Source organism: Macrobrachium nipponense, chromosome 5 (assembly GCF_015104395.2).
Source record: "Macrobrachium nipponense isolate FS-2020 chromosome 5, ASM1510439v2, whole genome shotgun sequence".
Taxonomy (NCBI): domain Eukaryota; kingdom Metazoa; phylum Arthropoda; class Malacostraca; order Decapoda; family Palaemonidae; genus Macrobrachium; species Macrobrachium nipponense.
The window spans coordinates 110374253-110399510 of record NC_061107.1 but is presented as its reverse complement, the minus strand read 5'-3'; the positions used below and the strand labels follow the sequence as shown (position 1 = coordinate 110399510).

Here is a 25258-nt window from a genome sequence, read left to right as displayed (position 1 = left end):
GAAACTTAATGTAAAATTAATATTGTTATCCTAAATGTTATTATTACCGTAATTACACTACCACTGAAGTTTCTAAAAGGTTACCGAAAGGTAAAGGTTGCTGTTAGAGCAACCGTAACTCATGTTTACATTTTCTCAGCTGGGATTGCATAGATAAAAGTTTGTTTCATAGATTTAGAATTATTCCTCAAATAAGCTATTTGTTATGAAGATATACCAATAATATATAAGGTAAAAATGGTTTTATTACCTATACTATCAGTTTATTTCATAATGTGAATCTTCAGGTTAGGCTATACCACCGAGGCCGAGGCTAGCCTACTGATACACATTTTTAAATTCATGGTTTGGTTTTTAGAATTGTAGTATAAGACAACCACCAATATTTAGGGATGAATTTTAGGATTTAAAGGTCGTCTTATACACGGAAATATACGGTACTTATACAAAAGACACTAACCTTACAACACAAATAGTAGAACTACACTAACGGTAAAAAAAAAAATATTTCTAAAAATAAGAGATCAGACGTACAAATAGTCTTGAGCTATGACAGGAACAATGGAATAGAGGTACTGTAGCTTGAGTGTTGAATTAGGGAACACTTATTTTGGTATTTAATAACTCAAAGTATCTGAAATTTTTGTTGGTTCTGTTCTTGGCCAAAAACCTTCAAGAAAATCATCAGGGACAAGGCTTACCATTCAGAACAAGTGCTCAATATGGACAAGACTGGCTTGTTCTGGAAGAAGATGCCTTTGACAAGACTGGCATGTTCTGGAAGGAATGCCTTCACGGACATATCTCCTAAAGAATAAAGCCGTGTTCAAGGCCCAGGAGGATGGGGTTACCCTCATCATGTGTGGCAATGCTGATGGCTTCATGCTGAAACCAGGCATCATTTATAAGGCTGCAAACCCTTGGGTCCTCACGAATAAGAACAAGCCATTGCTGCCTGTGTTTTGGATGCACAACCCCAAGGCCAGGAACACCAAAGTCCTTATGTCTAACTGGTTCATTCAGAGCTTCATCCTTCAAGTTAAGAATTACCTCAACAACTTCTGCATGGAGTTCAAGGTGTTGTTGATTGTAGATAAATGCTGGTGGCCACCCTCTGGATCATTATTATGAGGAAGGCCAACTTGAGTTCCTTCCTGACAAACATCATCTCTCTCCTCCAGCCTCAGTACCAGAACGTGATCCATGCCTTTACGGCACTCTATACCTGAAACTCCTTCAAGCTCCTTGTGAATGAAATGGACACTGACAGTGAATTTAAGATGAAGATGTATTGGCGTAAATTCACGATTGCCATGCCTGATAATGCAGTCTAATTGGTGAGGATGCTTGGTGGAGAAGGCTTCAATGATATCACCGAGGATGAAGTCAGCACCCTCATTGATGCCCACTCTGACCCCCTGATTGATCAGGATTTGGAAGAGCTGATGAAGTCTGCCAATGAAAAAGAAGACATACCAGGTTCAAGGGATGAGCAGGAGGATGGGGACCCATCTTTGAAACACCTGTCCTGACTTAAGAGGATGGTCAAGTAGCTGCAGCATGGGATCCTTATTGGAACACTTCATAAGTTGATAAATGCCCTACAATAATGCTCTCATCACCATGAAGCAGCAGCAACAGCAGCTGCCTATCACCATGTTTCTTGAACCCATGAAGAAGGACCCTCCAAAGCATCCTGAATCCCCTGAAGAAGCTACTGAAGTTCAGAAGTACCTTACAGTAGTACTTAATGTACCAATGTCACCCCAATCTACATTAAAAGAAAATGGTAAGGCTTGAATACTGTATGAATGAAAATGTCTGTGCCTAAATAAATACAGTAAAGGGATAACGTTTTTAGTTTTCACCCTGGTAAGTGTGATGGTAATTGCTTCCTAGCAAAGAAAGATAAAGGAAAGGAGAACGTATTTTTGAGAAGTTTGGCAGTAAAGAGGCTTTCGCGTCCGTGTTGGAGGCGCCTGTTCTGGAATTGTCGGGTGTGTTGTGGAGTACAACACACGCCTAAGTGGTGGGAGAAATGCCGCGATTCCTGATGCAATACCTCGTCTAGATTCATCTAAGAACTTCCGGAAACCTTGCGAGCCCGTGACGCTCGTCGTAGGCTACGCCCCCAGTGTGCCATATAAATATGACGAACGAACCTTGGAGAGCAGAGATCATAAAAGAGAGACTCCAGTTAGTCAGAGAGAGGTATCCTCAGTAAGAGCCACAGATCAGATTATCAGTGAGATCAGCAGCAGCAGAGATCATCTGTGAGATACGAGAAAAAGGAACCAACGAAGGATCAATCAGAAGAATTGTTCGAGAGTTGGTTGGATACTGGTCTAATCGTCTTCAGGAGTGGACGGCTGAGTTGTCTCTACGTTGAGCAGACTTTGGAGAAGAAAAGGGGGGAGTTCCTGCCTTACAAATAGACTATTTTCTGCAATACGGAGTCAAGAGGACGTCTGCAATTGCTGCTCTACTTTTGTGAAGCCACCACTTCGAATTACCAAATTGACTAGCAAGTATTTGAATTGCCTGACTGTTCCCCCCATTCATGCAGTGTGAGATTCTATCTTTTTATGTAAATAGGAGATACCATTCTGCATTTACCTTTGTTAGTAAGCTTGTAAATAAACCTTTGTTGTGTTAGTGTTTCTTTCTATATTCGTATCCCCAGTTTCAACTGTTGGTGTTGAAATTATTATTTTTTTTTTTATTATTTCATATCGAACCTGAAGCGGACCTCTCTCAGAGGCCGTAACATTGTGTCAACCCTTGGCCAGGATATTTTGACACCATAACATTGTGTCGACCCTTGCCAGGATATTTCAACACCGTAACAGTAAGAGTACAGTAACAGTTGTAGGAGTGTTTACACATAGCTGTAAGCCATATATTTTTAAGGGCACAGTAATGTTGTAACTGACTTTTAAGATATATTTGATGTTTGAATAATCTAAATAGGCACAGTTATAAGCAATTCCAGAGGGAGATTCCAACATTGTGGGTGGTTGTGGCCCATAACCCCCACGAATACAGGGGGTCGACTGTATATATAAAATGTGTAAAAGTATGTTACTCTTCTATTATTAGACAGGCATATATTAAAATAAGTTGCTATCTAGATGCTCTGCCCTAATGATAGTGAATAAATTGACGTGAATATGGTATGCAGCACTGCTGGCTGTCACCCATCCACTGACAACCTAACAGTAAAACACTGATACAAAACTAAAAATGGATAAAGGCACATGGAATAAAAAGAGATATATATAAACCTGGAAGAATACTGAGTGCTCCTGTGAGATCTACAATATACTATACATCTAAACATTTTCCTCATATGTATTCTGTTGAAATATCACATGACATTGAATTTGGCTTCGCTATAACTAGTTTTCATGTTATGAAGGTTAATTAACTGTGATGCACAGTGGCTACCGAATAAACTTAATTCACCAATTAAGTAAACCACTTACTTGATATCACAATTTCATGTTATCCTAAAGGCTTTAGCTTTACATTTGACTAAAAAGTCTAAAGGAGTCGCATTAACTCAATTGCACGACCCGCTCTACGCTTCACCCAATCTTGTATATCATTCTGAAGGAAAAGATACCTGTTCTCAATTCTTATGTCTGAAGATTCAGACCATTTAGCTTCATTCTAATATTAACCCACAACACAACTATATAACAAGCTACGTACATGACTAAATGACGACAGTTTACACTTCACCAATGATAGGCAACATAGACTTCCAATATACATGTATTTTGCCAGAAACAAACATATGCCTGCTAGCCTTACCTTAGCTATTTCTCTGATGGCAAATGCAGTGGCAATACCAAGACCAAATGTTAGCAAATAGGGCAGGTACTTCAGGCCAGGAATTGTCTTTTCTTGCAACATTTTGGAAAGGAATAACATATTCCCTTCACTATATGGTGGGTATCTCTTTCTGAAAAACAAAAAGCATTCCTATTTCAATGGAATTCATCCTGACTTCATTAAAACATTAAGTTTCTTTAATATTAAGAAGGGCTTTGTTGTCGCTGCAGCCTTTCAACGTATCAAGAACTATAGTATTAATGCCTTATAAACAAAAGTATCATCAAGTACACTTACTTGCCAATAGCATCTGCAATTTTGTTGTAGTCACGAATCAGGCAAGACTTTCGATGGGTGAATGTATCATATGATGCTTTCCCATGATAAGATCCCATGCCACTATTACCAACACCACCAAATGGTAGATCATGAACTGTAAAAATAGAAGACCAATAAAGAATCATCGTTCCTTACAAGAGTACAGTATAACCTACATTTATGACATGCAATCTTCTGTTAGTGGATTAGACAAGACTATTCCACATGACAAATCAGTACAAAATCTGAAACAATATTGACCTTGAAGCTAACTTTTACATTAGTACATGACATGGCTACCAAACTTAGTACTAATACAATAATGATTGCCTAATTGATTTATGGCCATAATATCTAGGTTATTGATATTGTAATAAAATTAAAAAGGATATAGAATTTAGGCCATTTTAATCAGTTTCAGAGTAGAATTATCTAAAAATTTCTATATAAACATATAATCATATCACACTACATACACATATACTGCATAATGTATATGATTCAAGGGGTGCACTAACTGCCGAATTTCAAGGAATTATCAAATTTTAGTTATCACATATGTGAGGAAAAGGAACAGTCTGAAAATAGAAGAGAGAAGCCATTACCATTTCCTGCAGTCCATCCCTCTACCAATGACACCCGTGCAAACTAACTCCCAAACGTCCACTGCCTACCCTATCCCGAACGAATGGCATCAACACGAAAAGTATGGCTTAAGTGTTAGCCAAAGCCTGCTTGATGGGACTAAGGACATTATATGAATACAATCATCCCTACTTTGATCATCTTGATGGGCAAACTGGACAGAATGGAGTCTCACTCCAAAAACTAAACAATCCTTGGAAACCAAAAGCTGGTTCCAAGCAATAGTCCCATTGTAAGTTATCATATTGATAAATCTTAGGTCCACATATTATTGGTTGGTTAACAAAGCCACTATACCTCCTACTAATTGGCGGTGAAGATGGACTGCAATCCAAGCAATGTCATCCTTTCCCAATAATCAATCCACAGAAAATGAGGAGACAGAGGTTTGAAAGATATATAAAAGAGGATTCTAGGAAACAGATAAAAAGATTTTAACGGTGTAACAGGAGGATAACCTAACAGCTGAACTATGAAATAACTGTTAAGAGAGGTTGGAAAGTAATATGGAAGAAAGAGAATATGAAAGGAGGTAAATATAAGCAGCTAGGGGCCAAAGGGATGCTGTAAAGACACTAAGTAATGTCTATAGTGCACAATGTGAGGTGCAATGACGGCACTAACTCTCTTATGGGATCACCTATGATAACTAGAGTATGGTTGAAACAATACTATCCGAGTACTTAACTATTAAAAGAATTAACCAGAAAAGCCAGAGGTCAAGTTTTCCTTCATGATTAATTAAATATAGGAATAAAAATAGAATCATACAGGTAAATTATATACAGGTACTCCTCACTTAACAATGGGTTCCATTCCAGTGACCCAGTCGTTAAGTGAATTTGTCATTAAACAATCATTCTCTTTATTTTGACTAATAGCATTAATTTTCAGTCATATCTTATATACACAGAACTATAGCTTTTCTTTACAAAGCATATTAACCCTTAAACGCCGAGCCGTTATTTCAGAAAGTGTCTCCCGTATGCCGGCCGGGTTTGGGAGTGAGGGGTGAAGCGGAGAAAAAGTTTTTTTCAAAAAATCACAGCACGCTTAGTTTTCAAGATTAAGAGTTCACTTTTGGCTCCTTTTTTTGTCATTGCTTGAAGTTTAGTATGCAACCACCAGAAATGAAATAAATATCATTATCATATAAATATTGGAATATATGACTGCGAAATAAAATTTCATATATAACTGTAAACAAATCGCGCTGTTAGCAAAAATGGTTAAAGCTAATGAGTTAATTTTTGTTGTTGTATTGTGCAGTAAATTGCAATGATTTTGGTATATAACAAATTGTAAAACGATCAAAGCAACACAGAGAAAATATTATCACAATATGATGCATGATTTCGTAACGTGCGGACGTAAAAAAAGTTTTTTTTTTTAAATTCATCATAAATCGAAATATTGTGCTAGAGACTTCCCATTTGTTGCAAAATGAAGGTAATTGATTGAATATTACTAGCCTATAAGTTTTGTAGCTTACAATTGCAGTTTTCAACCATTTCAGTAGAGTTAAAGTTGACCGAAGGTCGAATTTTTTCTATTTATCGTGATTTATAAGAATATATTTCAAAAATTATAAAAAGCTACAACCATGAGTTATTTTTGTTGTATTCTAAATTAAATTGTGCACATTTTCATATATAAAACTTTATGTAACGGCTAATATAAAACGGTGTAAATATTACGACAAACTGACGAAAGAATTTGTGATTTTTTCGGCAGTTACCGCGCAGATGTAAGGAAAGTTTTTTTTTCTCAAAAATTCACTATAAATCGAAATATTGTGCTAGAGACTTCCAATTTGTTGCAATATGAAGGTAAATGATTGAATATTACTAGAATGTAAGAGTTTTAGCTTACAATTGCATTTTTTTACCATTTTGGTCGCATCAAATTTGACCGAAGATTGAAATTTTGGCACTTATTGTGATTTATATGAAAGTATTTCAAAACTGATAAAAACTACAACCATGAGTTGATTTTTCTTGTATTCTACATTAAATTGTGCAAATTTTCATATATAAAACTTTATGTAACGGCTATTATAAACCGGTGCAAACATTACGACAAACACGGCAAACTGAGGAAAGAATTTCTTATTTTTTTGGCAGAGTTACAGCGCAGACATAAGGAAAAAGTTTTTTTTTTAAAATTCACCATAAATCGAAATATTGTGCTAGAGACTTCCAATCTGTTGCAAAATGAAGGTAAATGATTGAATATTACTAGAATGTAAGAGTTTTAGCTTACAATTCCGTTTTTCAACAATTTCAGTCGAGTCAAAGTTGATGAAGGTTGAAATTTTGGCACTTATCAAGATTTATATGAAAATATTTCAAAACTGATAACAGCTACAACAATGGGTTGTTTTTGGTTGTATTCTACATGAAATTGCGCATATTTTCACACATAAAACTTTATGTAACGGCTAATATAAAATGGTACAAATATTACGACAAACTCATGAAAGAATTTCATATTTTTTCGGCAGAGTTATCGCGCAGATGTAAGGAAAATTTTTTTTTTAAATTCACCATAAATCAAAATATTGTGCTAGAGACTTCCAATTTGTTGCAAAATGAAAGTAAATGATTGAATATTGCTAGAATGTAAGAGTTTTAGCTTACAATTCCGTTTTTTTACCATTTTGGTCGAGTCAAAGTTGTCCGAAGGTTGAAATTTTGGCACTTATTATGATTTATATGAAAATATTTTAAAACTGATAAAAGCTACAACCATGGGTTCTTTTTGGTTGCATTCTACATGAAATTGTGCACATTTTCATATTAAAACTCTATGTAATGGCTAATATAAAACAGTGCAAAAATTACAACAAAGTGACAAAATCATTTCTGAGATGTCTCGCTGATGCTTTTTAGTGCGAGAAGAAAGAAATTTGCGCATGCGCGCCTGGGTAACGCTTGTAAACAAAACAACAGCTTAATCTGTGAACTCCCAGCATCCCTCAAAGTGCGTGATTCAAAATTTTTTGCCAAGTAGGCCTATAACTATTTTTCCGCAAATATTTTTTTAACAATTTTGAGTCGACATATTTTACGCCAATTAAGCACTCAACAGACAATTTTCGTTGACGTAAAATACGTCCAGTAGGCGTTTAAGGGTTAAAGCCTCATTTATTGTTTTAGCTGTGGATTTCAAGTTTTTCAAAACCTAGGCTAGACTAGATTATAGGCACTGAATAGCCTTTCTCTTGGCCACCATTCGGCAATATTTTTATTTCAATTTTATGGTTTTAGTTTTTATCTTCCCTCCTGATCTTAAGCTTCATGTCACTATCAACGATTTCTTTTTGTTCTTAGCAGAAGATCCTTGAGAAGTAGTACTCTTCCTTTTTGTTGACATCTTGATGCGTGTGAAAGACCATATGAGGCGGCGAGAGATGATGAGTTAGGGGTTGCACTGCCAGTTGCCTCAGTCCAAATTATCATATAATTACCCTCATGACCGTGCTGCCATTGCACTTCGTGCATCGTAACTTTGACAGATTTTTGTTAAACGAATATCAGGACCGCTCATAAGCCATCGTAACTCCAAATTGTAAAAAGAGTATGCCGTTACGTGAGGGGTACCTGTAATTATGTCTAAATACCAGTTAGTTCTTAAAATGACATTAACTATTATTTAATGAACATCCTTCATGAGTCTTTCTATGAAATAACCCAGTACAATTTCTGACCTTCAAAAGTAATCAAATTGATTCCTTCACCACATTCACTAGAAACTAGTTGACAGATTACAGATTGTAACAAAAGTGTATTCCACAACCTCTATAAAATTAAGTCAGAAATCACGACCTTAATCCAGAAATTTGTTCAACATTTAGCCTTCTATTTTATTTAGTCACAGATGAAATCCAACAAAGAGTGTATGCTTAATTTCTATATAAGCCTTAAAGAAGGATGACCTAAGTTGATGTAGGATTTCAAGTCTGTCTCCTATACCAAGCAGATTGTATAAAGCATTGTGCATTACATTGCAAACTCTTACATAAACAATCCATTGCATACTCCAAAGGACCTGACCTGCATGGAATTATTTTAAAGAACACGAGATTAACTACTCTATAACCATAAATAAAGTTGCTGCAAAATAACTATATTGAGTGAATGTACTGACTATAGAAGTACAATACATATAATAATTAGTAGTAGTGCCACAATTTTTTTCACAATGTCCACATGCATACAATTTACGCAAGACGAAGTGTGAGTAAAATAAATGTTTCATGAAATTATTCATGCCACTGTAATATATGGTTAAAGTTGTGACAAAGTTCTAAAGCTATCTGGTTCAAAATGTGCTGAATAATTATGGCATTTCAATTTGCTTTCCCAGCAGCCCAATGCAAGTGCCATGCACAATATTACTAAGCTAGTGAAGTACACAAAACTGCTACACATGCATAAAATTCAACAAATCACAACCAAGCTTTAAACATTAATGAAGGTAGTCATGTGTCAGTCAATATAGTGCAATTTAAGGATTAATGGAGACAAAACCTATGGCTTGTTGAAAACCGGACTATGAAAAATATTTCTCACCATTCTTGCTCTCGAAGTAATTCAAATAGCATTTTTGCTTTTTTTAGAACTTGAAATACATATTGCAAATACAGTTTTTCATATTCAGCAATAAAACTGATTAATACAAATTCATTTATTTCTTGTTTTCTCATACAATGTTAACAAAAGTAACTGTTCTGTCAAAGTGAAATGCCTGGCAAAAATGACAGATGACACCACAACAAGCCACATAGCAAACAAAATCAGATACATCATGTACAATAGCAAGGTAAAACAATCCATTTAAAAACTGGAATTACAGAATATAAAATCTACCTGACAAATGAACCATTGTGTCATTAACACAGGAACCACCACTTGATGTGTTCTCAAGAAGTAGATTATGTACATCAGTTCTTTCAGAGAAGATGTACAAGACCAATGGCTTCTCCCTGATAGGGAAATGTAAATAAAATGAAAATATATTTTCTGTAATACTTAAAAACTATGAAACGTACAACAAGGTGAAATATTTAAGGCAAAAATATTTTTTCAAAGCATACAAAACACTGACTTGAGCATACCCTTACTATTTATGGGAAGGTGGGACTGAAATAGTAATCACTTGTCAAACTCATTGTTTATTGTGACTCTTTCTTTCAGGTAGCACTGTTAGCACATCTGGTATGCAATAGCTGCAACTTTATGTAACATCATACCACATATTTGCTTTTGCAACACTACAGGTATATTCTTTTCAACAAGAAATGCTGCAATGTGAATAGCTTGACAGTACAATGCGAATGTATTGTGCTGTTGGGCTCATTACTATTATTATTATTACTACATATCATCATAAAATAGCTTTAACATACCACTGAGTTAAAATAGTAAACTCACAGGGATGGTACAAAAAAACCAATGTTGATCCCTACTAAATGGAGCCATTTTAAAAGAGGATTAAAGAGATGAAGATAATTCCTTGGGATTCCTTGAAAACTGGGTCAGCAAGTCCTGCATAGCCTTGGTCTGTAGATCTGTGGCTATTTCCTTCACCGTATTGAGGAAAAAAGTTATTCTTGTCCAGTGGCGAGAACATCACAAGAGTACCCCAAAGATAAGGAGAGCAGAAAGTTCAAGCGAGCCATTTCTAACGGCTTTGTCTGCGTAGGAAAAAACCTGAGCCAGTCTGCAGCCAGATCCTGATGATCCCCAATCTTCTTGGCCAATGCGGTTACAATACCCATTTGACGAAACTGAGGACTTCAAAAACTTTAAAAATGTCCTTTACCAGATGATAGAGTTCCGCAGATGAGAACATAACCTTGGCTGAAGCAAAAACTGAATGACAAGACAAGGTGATCAAACCAAAGAAGTTTCCTTGGGAGGAGGCAACAATTCCCAAAGGAGCTTCCCTGGTTATGTATGACAAGTACCTCCTGCAAATAAGTCAAGAAGCAAGAAAAGCTTAAGACGCCTTACACTGGTCTCTTTTCGTGGAAAGCCAATCTTACATTAATTTAGCCGACTTCCTAGAAGAGGAGAGAACCATCTTGGGAAGACATTTACTGTCATCTGTATGATTCCTCATTAAAAACACTGAGGCTGGCAAAGATGGGGCAGCTAGGACAAAGAGATAGGAAAAGTTCCCCATCAATTATTTCAGTAAAGCAGCAAAAGCCAAAGGAGCAGCATGTTCTTATTCCACTTCTTCTTCAGAAGAAATTGGAGACAGGTTGTTGTCCTGGATAGGCTTAGGAGTGGGTGGAGTTTTCTTGAGAAGGTTCATTGTCTGCACCAACTAACATTTAATCAGAGCCAGAACATGGTCATCGAGGTCCGCAGATGACGATGAAGCAGAAGGTCCGATAGGAGGTGGTGACGGAGACCTAAGCCTCTGGGAAAATGAAGCAGATGATAGGCATCCAGGTGCAAGTGCTCAGCACCCAGGATGGTTGTTGGGTATTCAGGAACGGGTGCTAGGCTTTCAATGATTAGTGGATGCTGGTCGCCCATGAGTGGGCGCTCAGTAGCTGGTGCTGTCACTCAGAAAGCAGCACGGAATGTCTGGAAGTTGTTCGCTTGGGAGCCAGGTATAGATGCTCATGGACAAAAGTCAAGCAGATAGGTGATATGTCCTCTGGACCGTCTGAGCAGAGGTGTAGACACTCGTGGACCAAAGCAAACAGGTGTGGGAGCTCGTGGACTGAAGCGAACACAAAAGGGTCCACTGAGTAACAGCATGAAGGTCTCTGACTGCAAACAGCCTGCTTGTACTTCTTGACAGGTGCAGGTCTATCCATCGGATCGGAACTCTGACCTAGGCTAGCAGAAGAAAACTAAAAAGGACAGGAAAATTCTTTTAAATGTCTATGGTGCTACTACTTCTACCACTGATTCTACAAATACAGGCAGCCCCCAGTTATCGGCAGACTCTGTTATTGGTGATCTGGTTTTATGGTACTAGACAAGAGCCATAAAATCAGATTGCTGATAACCAGGGGCTGCCTGTATTTGTAGAATCACTGGTAAAAGTTAGAGGGTTATTTCCTTTTTACCACTGATTCTACAAATACAGGCAGCCCCGGGATACCCTACACCCATTCTTGGGTCTCAACTGAGCACCTGTGCCTGGATGCCTATCATCTGCTTCATCTTCCCAGAGGCTTAGGTCTCCTTCAACACCTCCTATTGGACCTACTGCTTCACCTTCATTAGGTATAAAGTCATTTGCTTTATAGAATGGGGCCTTATGAAGTCGGTGCTCCCCATAAATGCAAATTTTTAGGTAATATATAAATCAAAAGAGCACAGTTCTATTCATTTGATTATATAATAAATTTCATGGCATATTTCTCATATGACAAAACAGTATGTGTAGAAATCAGCCTTTTAACTACTAGTTTCATAGTTATTAGAAAATAAGCATATTTTTTTTCTTTTGCCATTTTCTCAAAACTTAGTTTTTCTTTTTACATAAATCCTTGTTCCAAAAGAAGACTGAACCAAATTTGATGAAACAATTAGTGTAGTATAACTATATATCTTGATTTTCAAAGAACAAAACTGATTTTTGAGAGAAACTTTTTTTTATTATTATCTTTGAATTGTGACAGCATGATTTTTTTCAAATGTCAAAAAATTATCTTAGAACTCGAATTCCACACTTTTTCTCTACGAAAAATATTATTAGTTCAAGAATAAGTCGTAAAACTTTGAAGCAAATTCCTTCAAATATAAGGTGGCTATAAGTTCTTACTCTATAATGGGGCCTTACACTTACTTCATAATGGGGCCTTATGGAGTCGGCACTCCCCTTAACTCCACTTGCTCTAACTGTATGCTTCTTTTGGCAAGCTAGTGCCAACTTGTAAAAGGGTAGTACAACCACTTCCTCTCCCCAACATACACCAGTTCCCTGTACAGTACCTCCAAACATGAGGGAAAATCACAGGGAGGGAAGGAGTTGGCTCTTCCTCTGCCACAAGGGCGACAAACCCAAAAATTAATGATTTATTGGGTCTGTAATATGCAAGTACAGCGGTGGTATGTAATTAAAAAAATATTGCTTCATAACCTGAATGATATGGGGAGCTTTAAGTAGTGAAGAAAACTGTCCAGAGGGAGATGGATTACTAGTGCCATTACATCCTATCCTAGATTTGGAAGAATCCCTTTGATGTTTTTTTGTATTCTTATCTACTCCAGCTTCTCTTACAATTCAAATAATTATTTGAAACAACTGGCTAATCAGTACAGTGATTGCAGCAGCAGTTATTAGAAGAACAGTCCTTGCACAAATTGAGACCTCATAAGCTAAGGAGTAAGATGGGTATTAGACTCTCTTACCTTACATATCCTGAATATTGTCATTATCTTCCAGAACATACATACTACATAACAGACAAAACCATATTAATATCAAATCAAATTAAAATCAGCAACAAAAATGTCAACAACACTCCCGAAAACATCATGAGATGAAAACACAAAAAAACTGAATGTAACAATGGATGCATGAACCAAAAACTAAAACTGAATAGACCAATAGATGCATGAACCATCTTTGTCAACTGATGATTTTTGGTGTGGTTTATAAAATGCTTTAGAGTTTGAGGTTGATTTCTTTGAAAATTTGGGGTCCACATCATTTTTTATACCATCAGTCTTGAGTGACGTGGCCTTTTGGTTTAACTGAAGCTTATGTGTCGTTTGTAGAGAGAGCCAGTTACTGCATTTACAAATAATTCAGATATGCCTATTTTTTGAGGATACAGAGGTTTCAAATATGACAAATTTTTAATCAATTTGTATTTTTCATAACCAACAAACCTGAGGTCTTAACATTAGGATAATATTCTAAGCACCAGCTGGAAATCTGGTATAATTAATAAAAAAAAAACTTTTGTGATCCAGGGACTATTGACATCTGTACCTGCTCATGGGGTATTTGGTACTTCCCACAATGGCCTGGGCATCCTATGAGCTTATCAGTTACTCTTTCAACCCTGTTTGAGGTGGGCCTTCACATGTTAAGACCTCAGGTTTATTAGTTATGAAAAATACAAATTGATTAAAAGTTTGTAATTTCTTATTCAAAACAAACCTTCAGTCTTAACATTAGGATAGGCTTATTCATCGGTGGGAGGTAAATATCTTTAACAGACTGGGAGTTTGCCACCTTTAATCCATTTCCGGATAACCATATTCTAAGACAATGAACCAAAGATACATGAGAATCTATTGGTTTCCCTCTCTGGGTGTTTTACGCAATATCATAGCTTATTTCTAGTAAAATATTGCTATAATACCAGAGAACTGCTAAATTGGACATTACAGAACTCTCTGACTCGCTCACCTATATAAAAGGTGTCGGTATAAACCTGGGGCGAGTGTTAAACACTACTACAGCAACCCCTCCAATTAGCCTTTTCCTCATCAAAAGCCCCTAAATACGGGGAGCTGACCCATAGGTCACACCCTGCTACCCCGTTGAATGCGTCTGTGACGTCATACTTATCGATAGCATTGAAACTTGGTGCACAGCAAGGGGGGGGGGGGGGGGGGGGGGTGGGGGGGGGGGGGGGGGGGGGAATCGGGGGGATTTCACTGGGCGACCACAACTTCCTTGCCCAGAAATAGATTTTTCCTACATCAAAATCCCTTTTCTGGGCTCAGCCGTGTCGCTCCGTGAAATTGTACCAGAGAAAACACCAAGCTACATCCTTCTAAAATTAAATACAAGGGTAATTTGAATTAATTAGGTTTAAAGAAACCATTAAACAGTTTACAATTGAAAAAATATAATTCATTACCTATAACATACACCATATAGCAATAACATGTGGAAACAAATTACCCACATAAAATATAATTACCACATAATTTGTATAAATCTAATATAATACTCAAATTCTAATAACAAATATATTTGCTGAGGTAGGTAGAATGTTAATGAGGCTGACATAAAGGAAAAGATTCATATGACACAAGGACAGCACTATTACTGCTGTTTCTAAAGGCAGGGTACACTGGTCTCCCTACTGCTATGGTATGATATTTAAGATCCTCCAAAGACTTAACGTAATGCTTTTTGAAAACCGAGGGCGACTTCCAACCAGTATACTTCTTCAGATCATCAAAGTTCATATATTTGAAGAAATTTATAGAAGTTGCTATAGCCCGAATGTCATGCACCTTGGGAAATGACCCTGGGCTGGCTTTCTTGATAAAATACAAAATTTGTTGTCTAATACCCTTTAGAGATATGGTACCACCACCGTTCCTAATGAAGAGCGGGCCTTTGGAACAGGTAGATGTTCTAGATAAATAGTCCTTAAGAGTTTTAACAAGACATAAAGATGGATCCTGCGGAAGCGGAACAATCTTCCATGGGGACCACCTTACCAAAGGGTCCTCATTCTTAGCCAGAAATTCTTTATTTGGCGAAAGCAACACGTCACCCGAGGAAAGGAATTCTATATGCCCTTGGTCCCTAGATAATGATGACAGCTCCGATATCCTGGCACCTGAAGCCAGACTTGATAAAAACAGTGTCTTACGCAAAAGGGTTTGATAATCACACCTTAAGTTGTCTGTTTTGGAAGCTAACCTGAGAACATCGTTAAGAAACCATGACACTGACGACGGCCTGTGAACGGGCCGCAGATGTGCACATGCTCTTGGAATTGAGGTGAAATAAGACTCAGTTAGATTTATACCAAACCCGAGAAGAAAAATCTTTTTCAGAGCTGACTTAGTGGTTGTTATTGTGGCAGCTGCCAAGCCTTGTTCGAATAAAGTCCTGAAGAAGGTTATAGCCACGTTCATTGTCATTATACTTTGATATTTGATTCCTTGAGAAATGTAGACAATTTCTTAACTGCTGAATCATACTGGCGAAGTGTAGATTCTCTTTTGTCTGACTCCAAGAACAAAATGTTCTGTGGATCAATGTCCCCTACTCTCCTACCTGCAAACTTCATGAAATCCATAAAGTTAGGGTTTTGTGAAGACCTGAGGAATCGAACACAGTCCTCGTTTGTACTTGTTGCAACAACCTCAAGTCCGGGAGAGGATGAGGATGAAGACCTAGCTCCAGGAGAAGGGGACACCAATTGCTCTTGGGCCAGTGTGGAGCTATGAGAGCCACCTGACCTTGGAGAGATCTCAACTTGTGTAGCACCTTCAGGAGAAGGTTCACTGGAGGGAATAGATAAATCTTCCTCCACTGGTTCCAATCTATACTTAGAGCGTCCGTAGTGTATGCCAGAGGGTCCAGATTTGGGGCTACGTAACAAGGCAGCTTGTGGTTTGCCTCTGTAGCGAACAGATCTACTTCCAGACCCGGTACTCTCCTGCAACCTCTCTTGAAGGATTCCCGGTCCAGTGACCATTCTGACTCCAGGGGGACTGATCGGGACAGTGCGTCTGCTACTACATTGTGGACTCCTGCCAGATGGGTAGCCGATAGATGCCAGGTGTTCTTGGCTGCTAGAGAAAAAATTGCTATCATCACGTGGTTCACATGACTTGACTTAGAACCACCTCTCTTTATACAGTGTACCACTACCGCACTGTCGAGGACCAACCTGATATGAGTCTTCTTCGGAGGACGGAGCTTCCTCAAGGTCAAAAACACTGCCATAGCTTCCAGGACGTTGATGTGAAGCTTTTGGAACTGAGGTGACCAAGTTCCTTGAACCTTCTATGCTGTGAATAACCTCCCCAACCTGTCAGTGATGCGTCTGTGTGCACCACTAGGGATGGGGAAGGGAACTGAAACGGAATCTCTTTGGCTAGGTTCGCGGCCTTTGCCCAAGGACGAAGACGTTTCCTGAGAATCAGAGGTATCCGGGCAATCTTGTCCCGACACCTGGCATTGGCCTTTGAACGCCAAACTCGATTGATGTCCTTGAGCTTGGCTTTCAACAGAACATCTGTGACCATTGATCCAACTCCAACTCCAGCCTAGGCCCCTGGATACTATGCTTTTCGCCCAACTGCTGAACCCCCAACGATGCCGAAAGAGGTACAGCCTGCCTCCTACCTGAGAAACTTCATTGAGATGATGAGGGTCTGGTTCCTCTTCCTGACCTTGCACCTCTAGCTCGCCCTTGGGCTCTGGTTCCTCCACTCTGACGAAAGGAGCCTCTAGCCCTGCCACCCCTAGCAACCCTGGCAAAAGGTTGAAATGCCCGACTTTCATAGACCAGATTATATGCAGGCTACACCGAATACTGTGGGGGAGCCTGTCGGTTAGTTGACGGCGAAAGGAGGACAAATTGATGCTGGTGCTGAGGCTGAGCCTTAGAAGTCGAAGGCTGGGGTACCTGCTGAACTGGTACAGCCTGTAGCACAGGATGCTGTTGTGGAACTTGGAAAGGTTGGAATCTCCTGTGCCTCTTCCTAGCCCTAAAACTGGAGGAAGAAGACTCTGATTTCCTCTTGTAAGGGATACCCCAACGCAACCTGATGCTTTGATTAAGACGTGATGCCTCATTCTGAACCTCGTTTTACTGCAGAAGCTGGGAAGAGATCTGCACCCCAAATTGAGGAAGCCAGAAGCTTGTTGGGTTCGTGCCTAATCGTAGCCTCGGATAGAACATGCTTCCTGCAATTTCTCCTAGCAACCGCAAAATCGTACAAGTCACATTGCATGCTCAAAAGTAACGACTTCGCAATGACCTTAAACAGCGGCTCCTGACCGTACTCCAAAGCCGCCGTCTCCGTCATCACTAGGGAGTTAAGAGACCTTGCGAGACATGTCCTAGCATCAAATTCGGCTTGAATCAGTGCATCTGACAACCTAGGGAGGCGCTCACTAAACAAAGTGATTGCACAGTCTGGCTTAAGCTTGCCTACCGAGAATGTAGCCAGCAAATCCTCCCACAAATCCTCCCTACCTGGGAGTAGCATTGATGTGGGATCTGTCTCCCTAAACTGGGGCATGGGCTCTTCCCGTCACTGCCTGAAGGGTAAGCTCTGCTACCTTTGATGTAAAAGGTAACGGGTTCCCATCATCAGTCGTAAACATCGTGAAAGGGCTTTTAAATGCTGTTACCCTAGTATTTGCGCAGTTCCACTCTTCCAGGCTCCGTACCCATGCTTGCTGAGCCTGATCTCTAGAAAGGATAACCGTCTCCTTGGGGACCTTATCCTCTCTAACCAGAGCTGCCTCCGTAAGCCTAACATAACCTATAAATGGTGGCTGTAACCCTTCAGGGAAGAACTCTAAATCTACGTGTACCACAACCTTCTATAGTCAACATCCCGTTGACAAACGGAGCGAAGTTCGCCACCCTCCAAGGATTACTAGGGTGGAACGGAGGGAGCGTGGTCCCGTCAGGCATGCTCTGGCCTTGCACCAAGTTACTAGGAGGTGCCGGAACTGCCGACTCCTGTCTGAGACCTGCAATCAGGAAGTCCTGTGTACCTAATCTCTTAAACACTTCTTCAAACCTTGCTGCAACTGAACTTACTAAGCTACCTAGGCTACTGACCTGATTTAAAATATTCGTGTTGAACAGGTCTTGGCCGACTAAAGGGGAATCTTCCTGCCCCCCTTGCGGTACCTTATGAGGTATCCGATCAATAGACGTTGATGGTATGGGACTTGTGGGGCAATGGGAAGAATTTCCTTCTTGAGACCTTGGGTTTGAAGACTTAGAAAGAGACTTCAGCCTAGGTTTAATATGTGTATGAACACCTGGCACTTTTCCAGGCCTTGGCTTTGACTCTGATTTGCCTTTAAGCAAGGTTTTACTTGAAGGTTTTCTCTTTATTTTAGGTATCACAGAGAAGGAATGCGACCTAGAAGGGGGCAACCCTCCTGTGAAACCCATGAAGGAATTGGAAGGAGAGGGAGTGGAAGAATCAGATTGACTTGAGGAATGACCCCGATGACTAACTAAGCTAGCCTCATTAACACTGTTACCTGTACCCACATCTAGTGTAATGGGCAAATCCTCAACCACTTCAAGTGACACTCCTTCCAACCCAAGGTCCGGGAACTCCGTTTGAAATGCTTGTGATTGACTGTGTTTCTTTGCCAATGACTATGAGAGGGAATGTGGGAATGATTGTGATGGTGGACCACATGAGCAAATTTGCGTATGCAGTCCCCATCAAGAATAAGAGGAGTGAGACTGTTGCATGAATGGTGAGAGAAGTGATGTTGCTGACGTGTGTGTGCGTAAGCCTGTGAGAATGTTGAGTGATAATGGATCCGAGTTTGTCGGATGGGGTTTGAGGAAATGCTGAGGGAATGGGGTATTGTACATGTTTATTCTACTCCGTATATGCCCAGTGCAAATGGTTCAGCTGAAAGGATTATTAGGATGTTGACTGAGATTTTGCAAAGGATGAGTAAGTGTGGTAATGATTGGTATATGCATGTGGGGCGTGCAGTGTGGGTGTACATATAATGCTGCATTGCAAAAGAGCATAGGTATGTCCCCCTGTAAGTATGTGTTGAATTTTAAGGGAATCATTAGGCCAAGGTTGGGTTATCAGAGTGATCGGGATGTGTGGAAGAGAGCAAGTGAGAGGTTTGAAAATTTTAGGGTTGGGGGATAAAGTGTTGAAAGAGCTGATTGGGAGGGGAAGAATGAATATGAGTAAGGTAAGGGAAAAGTTTGAGGGCCCTTTTGAGGTTTTGGAAATGGGATCAAGTGGGTTAAGTTATGTTTTGGGGAAGTTGCAAATGGATGGGGGTATGGATGACGTCAGGGCGGCGCATCATAATCAGCTCCGCAGGTGGAGGGATGTGCCACAGTATGTCCATGAGAATGTGATGAGTGAGTGGTTGAAAGTAAATATGAGCCGAGCATCAGTGAGCACATGGATTTGGGGGATCAGCAGTTAGTATTGGTTGAGTATGGAAGAAAGCAAAGGAAGGTAAGAAAAGGGAATGAAAGGGAAAGGCGAGGAATGCATGATGAAGGGGTTAGTGTTAGGGTAGAGATGATTGATAGGGCGTGCAATACAGATAAGCCTGGGGAGGGAAGGGATAAGACTTACAGTGCGTATGGGTTTGAGTTGACAGAGTTTAGGGAGATTTTGAAGGAAGGGAACCAAGTAGTAGGGAAGTGATTAGCAGTATGAATGAGTCTCTTCAGGAGTTTGGCAGGGATATGAATGAGGTAGGTGATTTGGTGGCAGAGATACGGGAGATATTGGGCCAAGAGTTAGAAGGGGTATGTGAGATAGTAGGTGGGATTCTGGAGGACAGTAGCGTGGGAGATAGTGTGAGTTTGTGAAAGTGGTATGGAAGAAGTGAATGATGATATGACTTAGAGTGTGTGAGGGGCCTCGAACAAGATCCAGGGGGTCAGTATTCAAACATCCCTGGGTTTTAAAGAGGGCTATTTAGTGTGGATGTTGTGAATATGTGAGAGGATGTTGTCAAATGTAACTGGGGAGGAAATATGGGGGAATTGATGAATTGGTTGCATTTGACAACATTCTCAAGGGCTGCTTGAGTGAGAGAGAGAGAGAGAGAGAGAGAGAGAGAGAGAGAGAGATTGATGAATGGGTGGTTGATGAGTGAACTGCTTGTTTGGTGGGCATGTTGGCTCATTGAGAGGCAGTCAGTCAGTGAAGGCAGTCGGAGTGAGAAGCAGTCAGTCAGTGAGGGTATCCAGTAATCGAGTTCTGTGGTGCTTGTTTGTTTGCTTTTTTTTTCTTTTTTTTCTGCAGTCTTGGTGCTTGTTTGGAGTTTTTTTTGTTTGTGAGGTGGTGTGTAGTCTTGGTGCTTGTTTGGTGTTTTTGTGTTGGTATTCAGCAGTTTGTTGGTTACAGTTGGTTTGGTGTTTGACAGTTTGTTATTAGTAGTGGAGTTTGTTTTTTTGACAGCCATACAGTGTTGAAAGCACAGCTTCTTGCAATTATTGTGTCTAGTTTCCTGGTGAGTAAGTGTGTGTGTGTGTGTGTGTGTGTGTGTGTGTGTGTGTGTGTGTGTGTGTGTGTGTGTGTGTGTGTTTTGCCTTGCTGAACCAGGTGTCCTGTTGGTAATTAAAGTAACAAAGGGGAAAGTGGCTGGGGGAAATTCGTAAGCCAGGATTGATTAACGTAAATGTGGGGAGGTCTTACTTGCTTGTTTAACTTATGATCCCGTCACATGATCTCAAAACTTACTCAAACCTACCATATCACACACACACACACACATACACACACACACACACACACTGAGAGCACACACAGAAAAGGTAGTGAAGAAGAAGAAAAAAAAAGAGCAAACCAAACCTGCTTTAAAGAGATAGAGTAATCACATCCTCTCTTAAGGTAAGAAAGTAACTGATAAGCTCACAGGATGCCCAGGGCATTGGGGAACTACCAAATAACCCATGAGCAGGTACAGATGCCAACAGTCCCTGAATCACACAAGTTCTTTATTAATTTTATCGGATTTCCAGCTGGCACTTAAATATCATCCTAATGTTAAAACCAAAGGTTTGTTTCTTATATGAACAAGTCGAATGTTCTGTTACAGTAGGTAAATTACTAGAATGAACATGATCATGAGATGATTTTTTTAAACTATATATTGTCATTTTAGTGATAATTTTTGCCCTTGAGAGAGTCAGGCAATTTGTTGGCATCCATAATCATCCCTTTACTATATTGTAACTAATACACTCATTGTGCGCTGTTTCAACTGCTTCTCTGAAATCAATATCAAGGACAGTGTTGAGACCGAGGTGACTGGTCCCCTTCACAGAGGAGATAATATCTGTCTGAGATGATGCGACTGTTGTCGTACATGTGAAGACTCTTTTGTTGTTCTCATATTTTCCTGTCTTGATCTTAATCTGTATTTTCTTATTCTCAAATTTGGATGTCTAATGATGATAAATTCTGGTACATATTTACATGAGAACATTACAAGAGCTGCATTATTTTGCCATTTAGTTTCTTTTATGGCATAAACATTCTGAGGACATGGGTTAAAATTTTCTAATCGGAAGGAAGTGTGTGGCTTCAGAGAGCCAATGATGGCATCTTCAGAGGTTCTCAAATTTGATAGCATTATAGCCTGCCATTCATCTTTGGCATTAATCAAGGAAGATTTTCCAATTTTTCCAAAGCTTCTTTTAACCCTTTAACGCCGATTGGACATATTAAACGTCGACATAAATTGTCTGTCGGGTGCCGATTGGACGTATAGTACGTCGATAAAAAAGTTTTCTTAAAAATTTACGGAAAAATACTTGTAGGCCTACCAGGCGAAAACTTTTGAATCACGCGCCTTGGGGGATGCTGGGAAATCACGGATCAAGGCGTTGTTTTGTTTACAATCGTTACGCAGGCGCGCAAGCGCGAATTTCTTTATCGCACTAAAAAGTATCAGTGACAATCTCAAAAATTATTTTGTCACTTTGACATAATTTTTGCACCATTTTAAATTAGCTGTTACATTGAGTATTATATATGAAAATGTGCGCAATTTCATGCACAATACAACTAAAAACAACCCATGGTTGTAGCTTTTATCAGTTTTGAAATATTTTCATATAAATAATGATAAGTGCCAAAATTTCAACCTTCTGTCAACTTTGACTACTGAAATGGTAAAAAAACACAATTGTAAGATAAAACTGTTATATACTAGTAATATTCAATCATTTGCCTTCATTTTACAACAAATTGGAAGTCTCTAGCACAATATTTTGATTTATGGTGAATTTATGAAAAAAGCTTTTTCCTTACGTCCGCGCGGTAACTCTTCCGAAAAAATCATAAATTTTTTCGTGCGATTGTCGTAATGTTTGCACCTTTTTAAATTAGCCGTTACATAAAGTTTTATATGTGGAAATGTGCGCAATTTCATGCACAATACAACTAAAAATAACCAATGGTTGTAGCTTTTATCAGTTTTGAAATATTTTCATATAAATAACGATAATTGCCAAAATTTCAACCTTCCGTCAACTTTGACTCTACCGAAACGGTCGAAAAACGGAATTGTAAAGTAAAACTCTTATATTCTAGTAATATTCAATCATTTACCTTCATTTTGCAACAAATTGGAAGTCTAGCACAATATCTTTATTTATGGTGGATTTATGAAAAAAAAAAAAAAAAAATTTTCCTTACGTCCGCGCGGTAACTCTTCCGAAAAAAATCAGAAATTTTTTTGTCCAATTGTCGTAATGTTTGCACCATTTTAAATTATCAGTTACATAAAGTTTTATATATGAAAATGTGCACAATTTCATGTAGAATAGAACATATAATAATTGAAGGTTGTAGCTTTTCTCATTTTCGAAATATTTGCATATAAATCACGATAAATAGAAAAAAACCACGTTCGGTCAAATTTGACTCTACCGAAATGGTCGAAAAACGTAATTGTAAACTAAAACTCTTACAGTTTAGTAATATTCAGTCATTTATCTTCATTTTGAAACAAATTTGAAGTCTCTAGCACAATGTTTAGATTTATGGTGAATTAAAAAAAAAAACTTTCCTTCCCTCCGTGCGCGGATTCTCCGCCGCAAATCTCCGAAATCCGTATGTCGCATTCTCATAATATTTGCTCCGTTTCATATTAGGCGTTTCATAGAGTTTTATATATGAAAATGTGTGCAATTTCATGTAGAATACAACAAAAAATAATTGAAGGTTGTAGCTTTACTCATTTTCGAAATATTTGCATATAAAAAAAATATATAAAACAATTCGACATTCGGTCAACTTTAACTCGTTTGAAATGGTCGAAAACTGCAATTGCAAGCTAAAACTCTTACAGTATAGTAATATTCAATCATTTATCTTCATTGTGAAACAAACTGGAAGTCTCTAGAACAATATTTTGATTTATGGTGAATTTTTGAAAAAAAACATTTTTTTACGTCCGCACGTTACGAATTCATGCATCATTTTGTGATAATATTTTCTCTGTGTTGCTTTGATCGTTTTACAATGTGTTATATACCAAAATGATCACAATTTAGTGTACAAAACAACGAAAAAAAATTAACTCGTTAGCTTTAACCGTTTTGCTCACTGCGCGATTTGAATACAATAATATATGAAATTTGGTTTTTGCGCTATCATATATCGCATTATTTATATATGATAATGATTTTTTTTTCATTTCTGATGGTTGCATACTAAACTTCAGGCAATGTCAAAAAAGGAGCCAAAAATGAGCTCTTAATCTTGAAAACTAAGCGAGCTGTGACTTTTTGAAAAAAACATTTTTTCCTCTTCGACGCTCACTCCGAGACCCCCTTGGCATACAGGAGACGATTTTTATTATACCCCTTCAGCATTAAAGGGTTAATACTCTATCCCTGTATCTTTCCACGTCAAATCAAGGATGATTTTTTCATATTTTCTTTGCTATTTTACCAACATATCTTTCAAAATATGATAGACATTTTAGACTGTTACTAAATTTGGAATTTTAATGATACATACCACAATGGAAATCCTGCTGACAATTCATAAAATAACTTGGAAATGTGGCCCAATTCTTAGTCTACCTAATTCTTGGAGCTTAAAATTGACAATGAAGTGTTATACATATCTTCTCTATTTGTAATTGTTTCTTTGGCTTCCTTAGCAAAGCTGCTAAAAAATGTAGCAAGGGCACTCCAAACAGTTTTCACCAGTTACTTTGACCTCAATTTTCTACTGGTCCCTATTCATTAATAGTATTGAATAGCTTGCCAAAATTTTTGAATTCATTGTCAAACCAACATACTTTCAAAATACATACTTGACTTCCACCATTTTTAATTTTACCTTGGTGTCCCAGTGTCTGCTTTGAGGAAATAACCATTTCCCAAATTAAAGTTATAGCCAGAAATCATTACCTGTGCCTGGTGGTCTTTAACAGGGACTATGGTAGCAGGGGTAATTTTGGTGTTTTTCATAATATAGTATAGGCTTGAAAAAAGGTTAAATAAGACTTCCTGAAAAAACACAAGCCTTGACTTGAGCACACATTCCTTCAACAAGAAAACCAGTCCACTCCCTACCCTTCCCTGAAGGGATAGCACCAACATGATTAGGATGGCTCATGTTACTGGCTCAAGTGTAAGCCAAAGGTATTTGAGGAGACTGAGAGCATTAAAAGAATGCAAACACCCTTAACCCTTAAACGCCGAGCGGGTATTTCCGAAAGTGTCTCCCGTATGCCGGCGGGGTTTGCAAGTGAGCGCCGAAGTGGAAAAAAAGTTTTTTTTTTCAAATAATCACACCACGCTTAATTTTCAAGATTAAGAGTTCATTTTTGGCTCATTTTTTTGTCACTGCCTGAAGTTTAGTATGCAACCATCAGAAATGAAAAAAATATCATTATCATATATAAATATTGGAATATGTATATGACAGCACAAAAAAAAATTTTTCATATATAATTGTATACAAATCGCGCTGTGAGCAAAACGGTTAAAGTTAATAAGTTATTT

The 25258-nt window shown here is 38.5% G+C and overlaps 1 protein-coding gene across 3 annotated transcripts in view; it reads right to left on the bottom strand.

Annotated features, from left to right (window-relative positions):
- LOC135215588 (aldehyde dehydrogenase, dimeric NADP-preferring-like) overlaps positions 1 to 25258 on the bottom strand; it is a gene marked incomplete at its 5' end in the record, with an annotated part of 210827 nt that overhangs the window by 70117 nt on the left and 115452 nt on the right. The window contains 4 exon segments of one of the 3 annotated variants that reach the window (XR_010314735.1): positions 3486 to 3609; positions 3817 to 3967; positions 4135 to 4270; positions 9672 to 9787. Coding sequence is in view for 1 of the 3 variants with exons in the window: in XM_064250455.1 (XP_064106525.1) it covers positions 3817 to 3967; positions 4135 to 4270; positions 9672 to 9787 (403 nt within the window). 3 annotated transcript variants of the gene reach the window in all.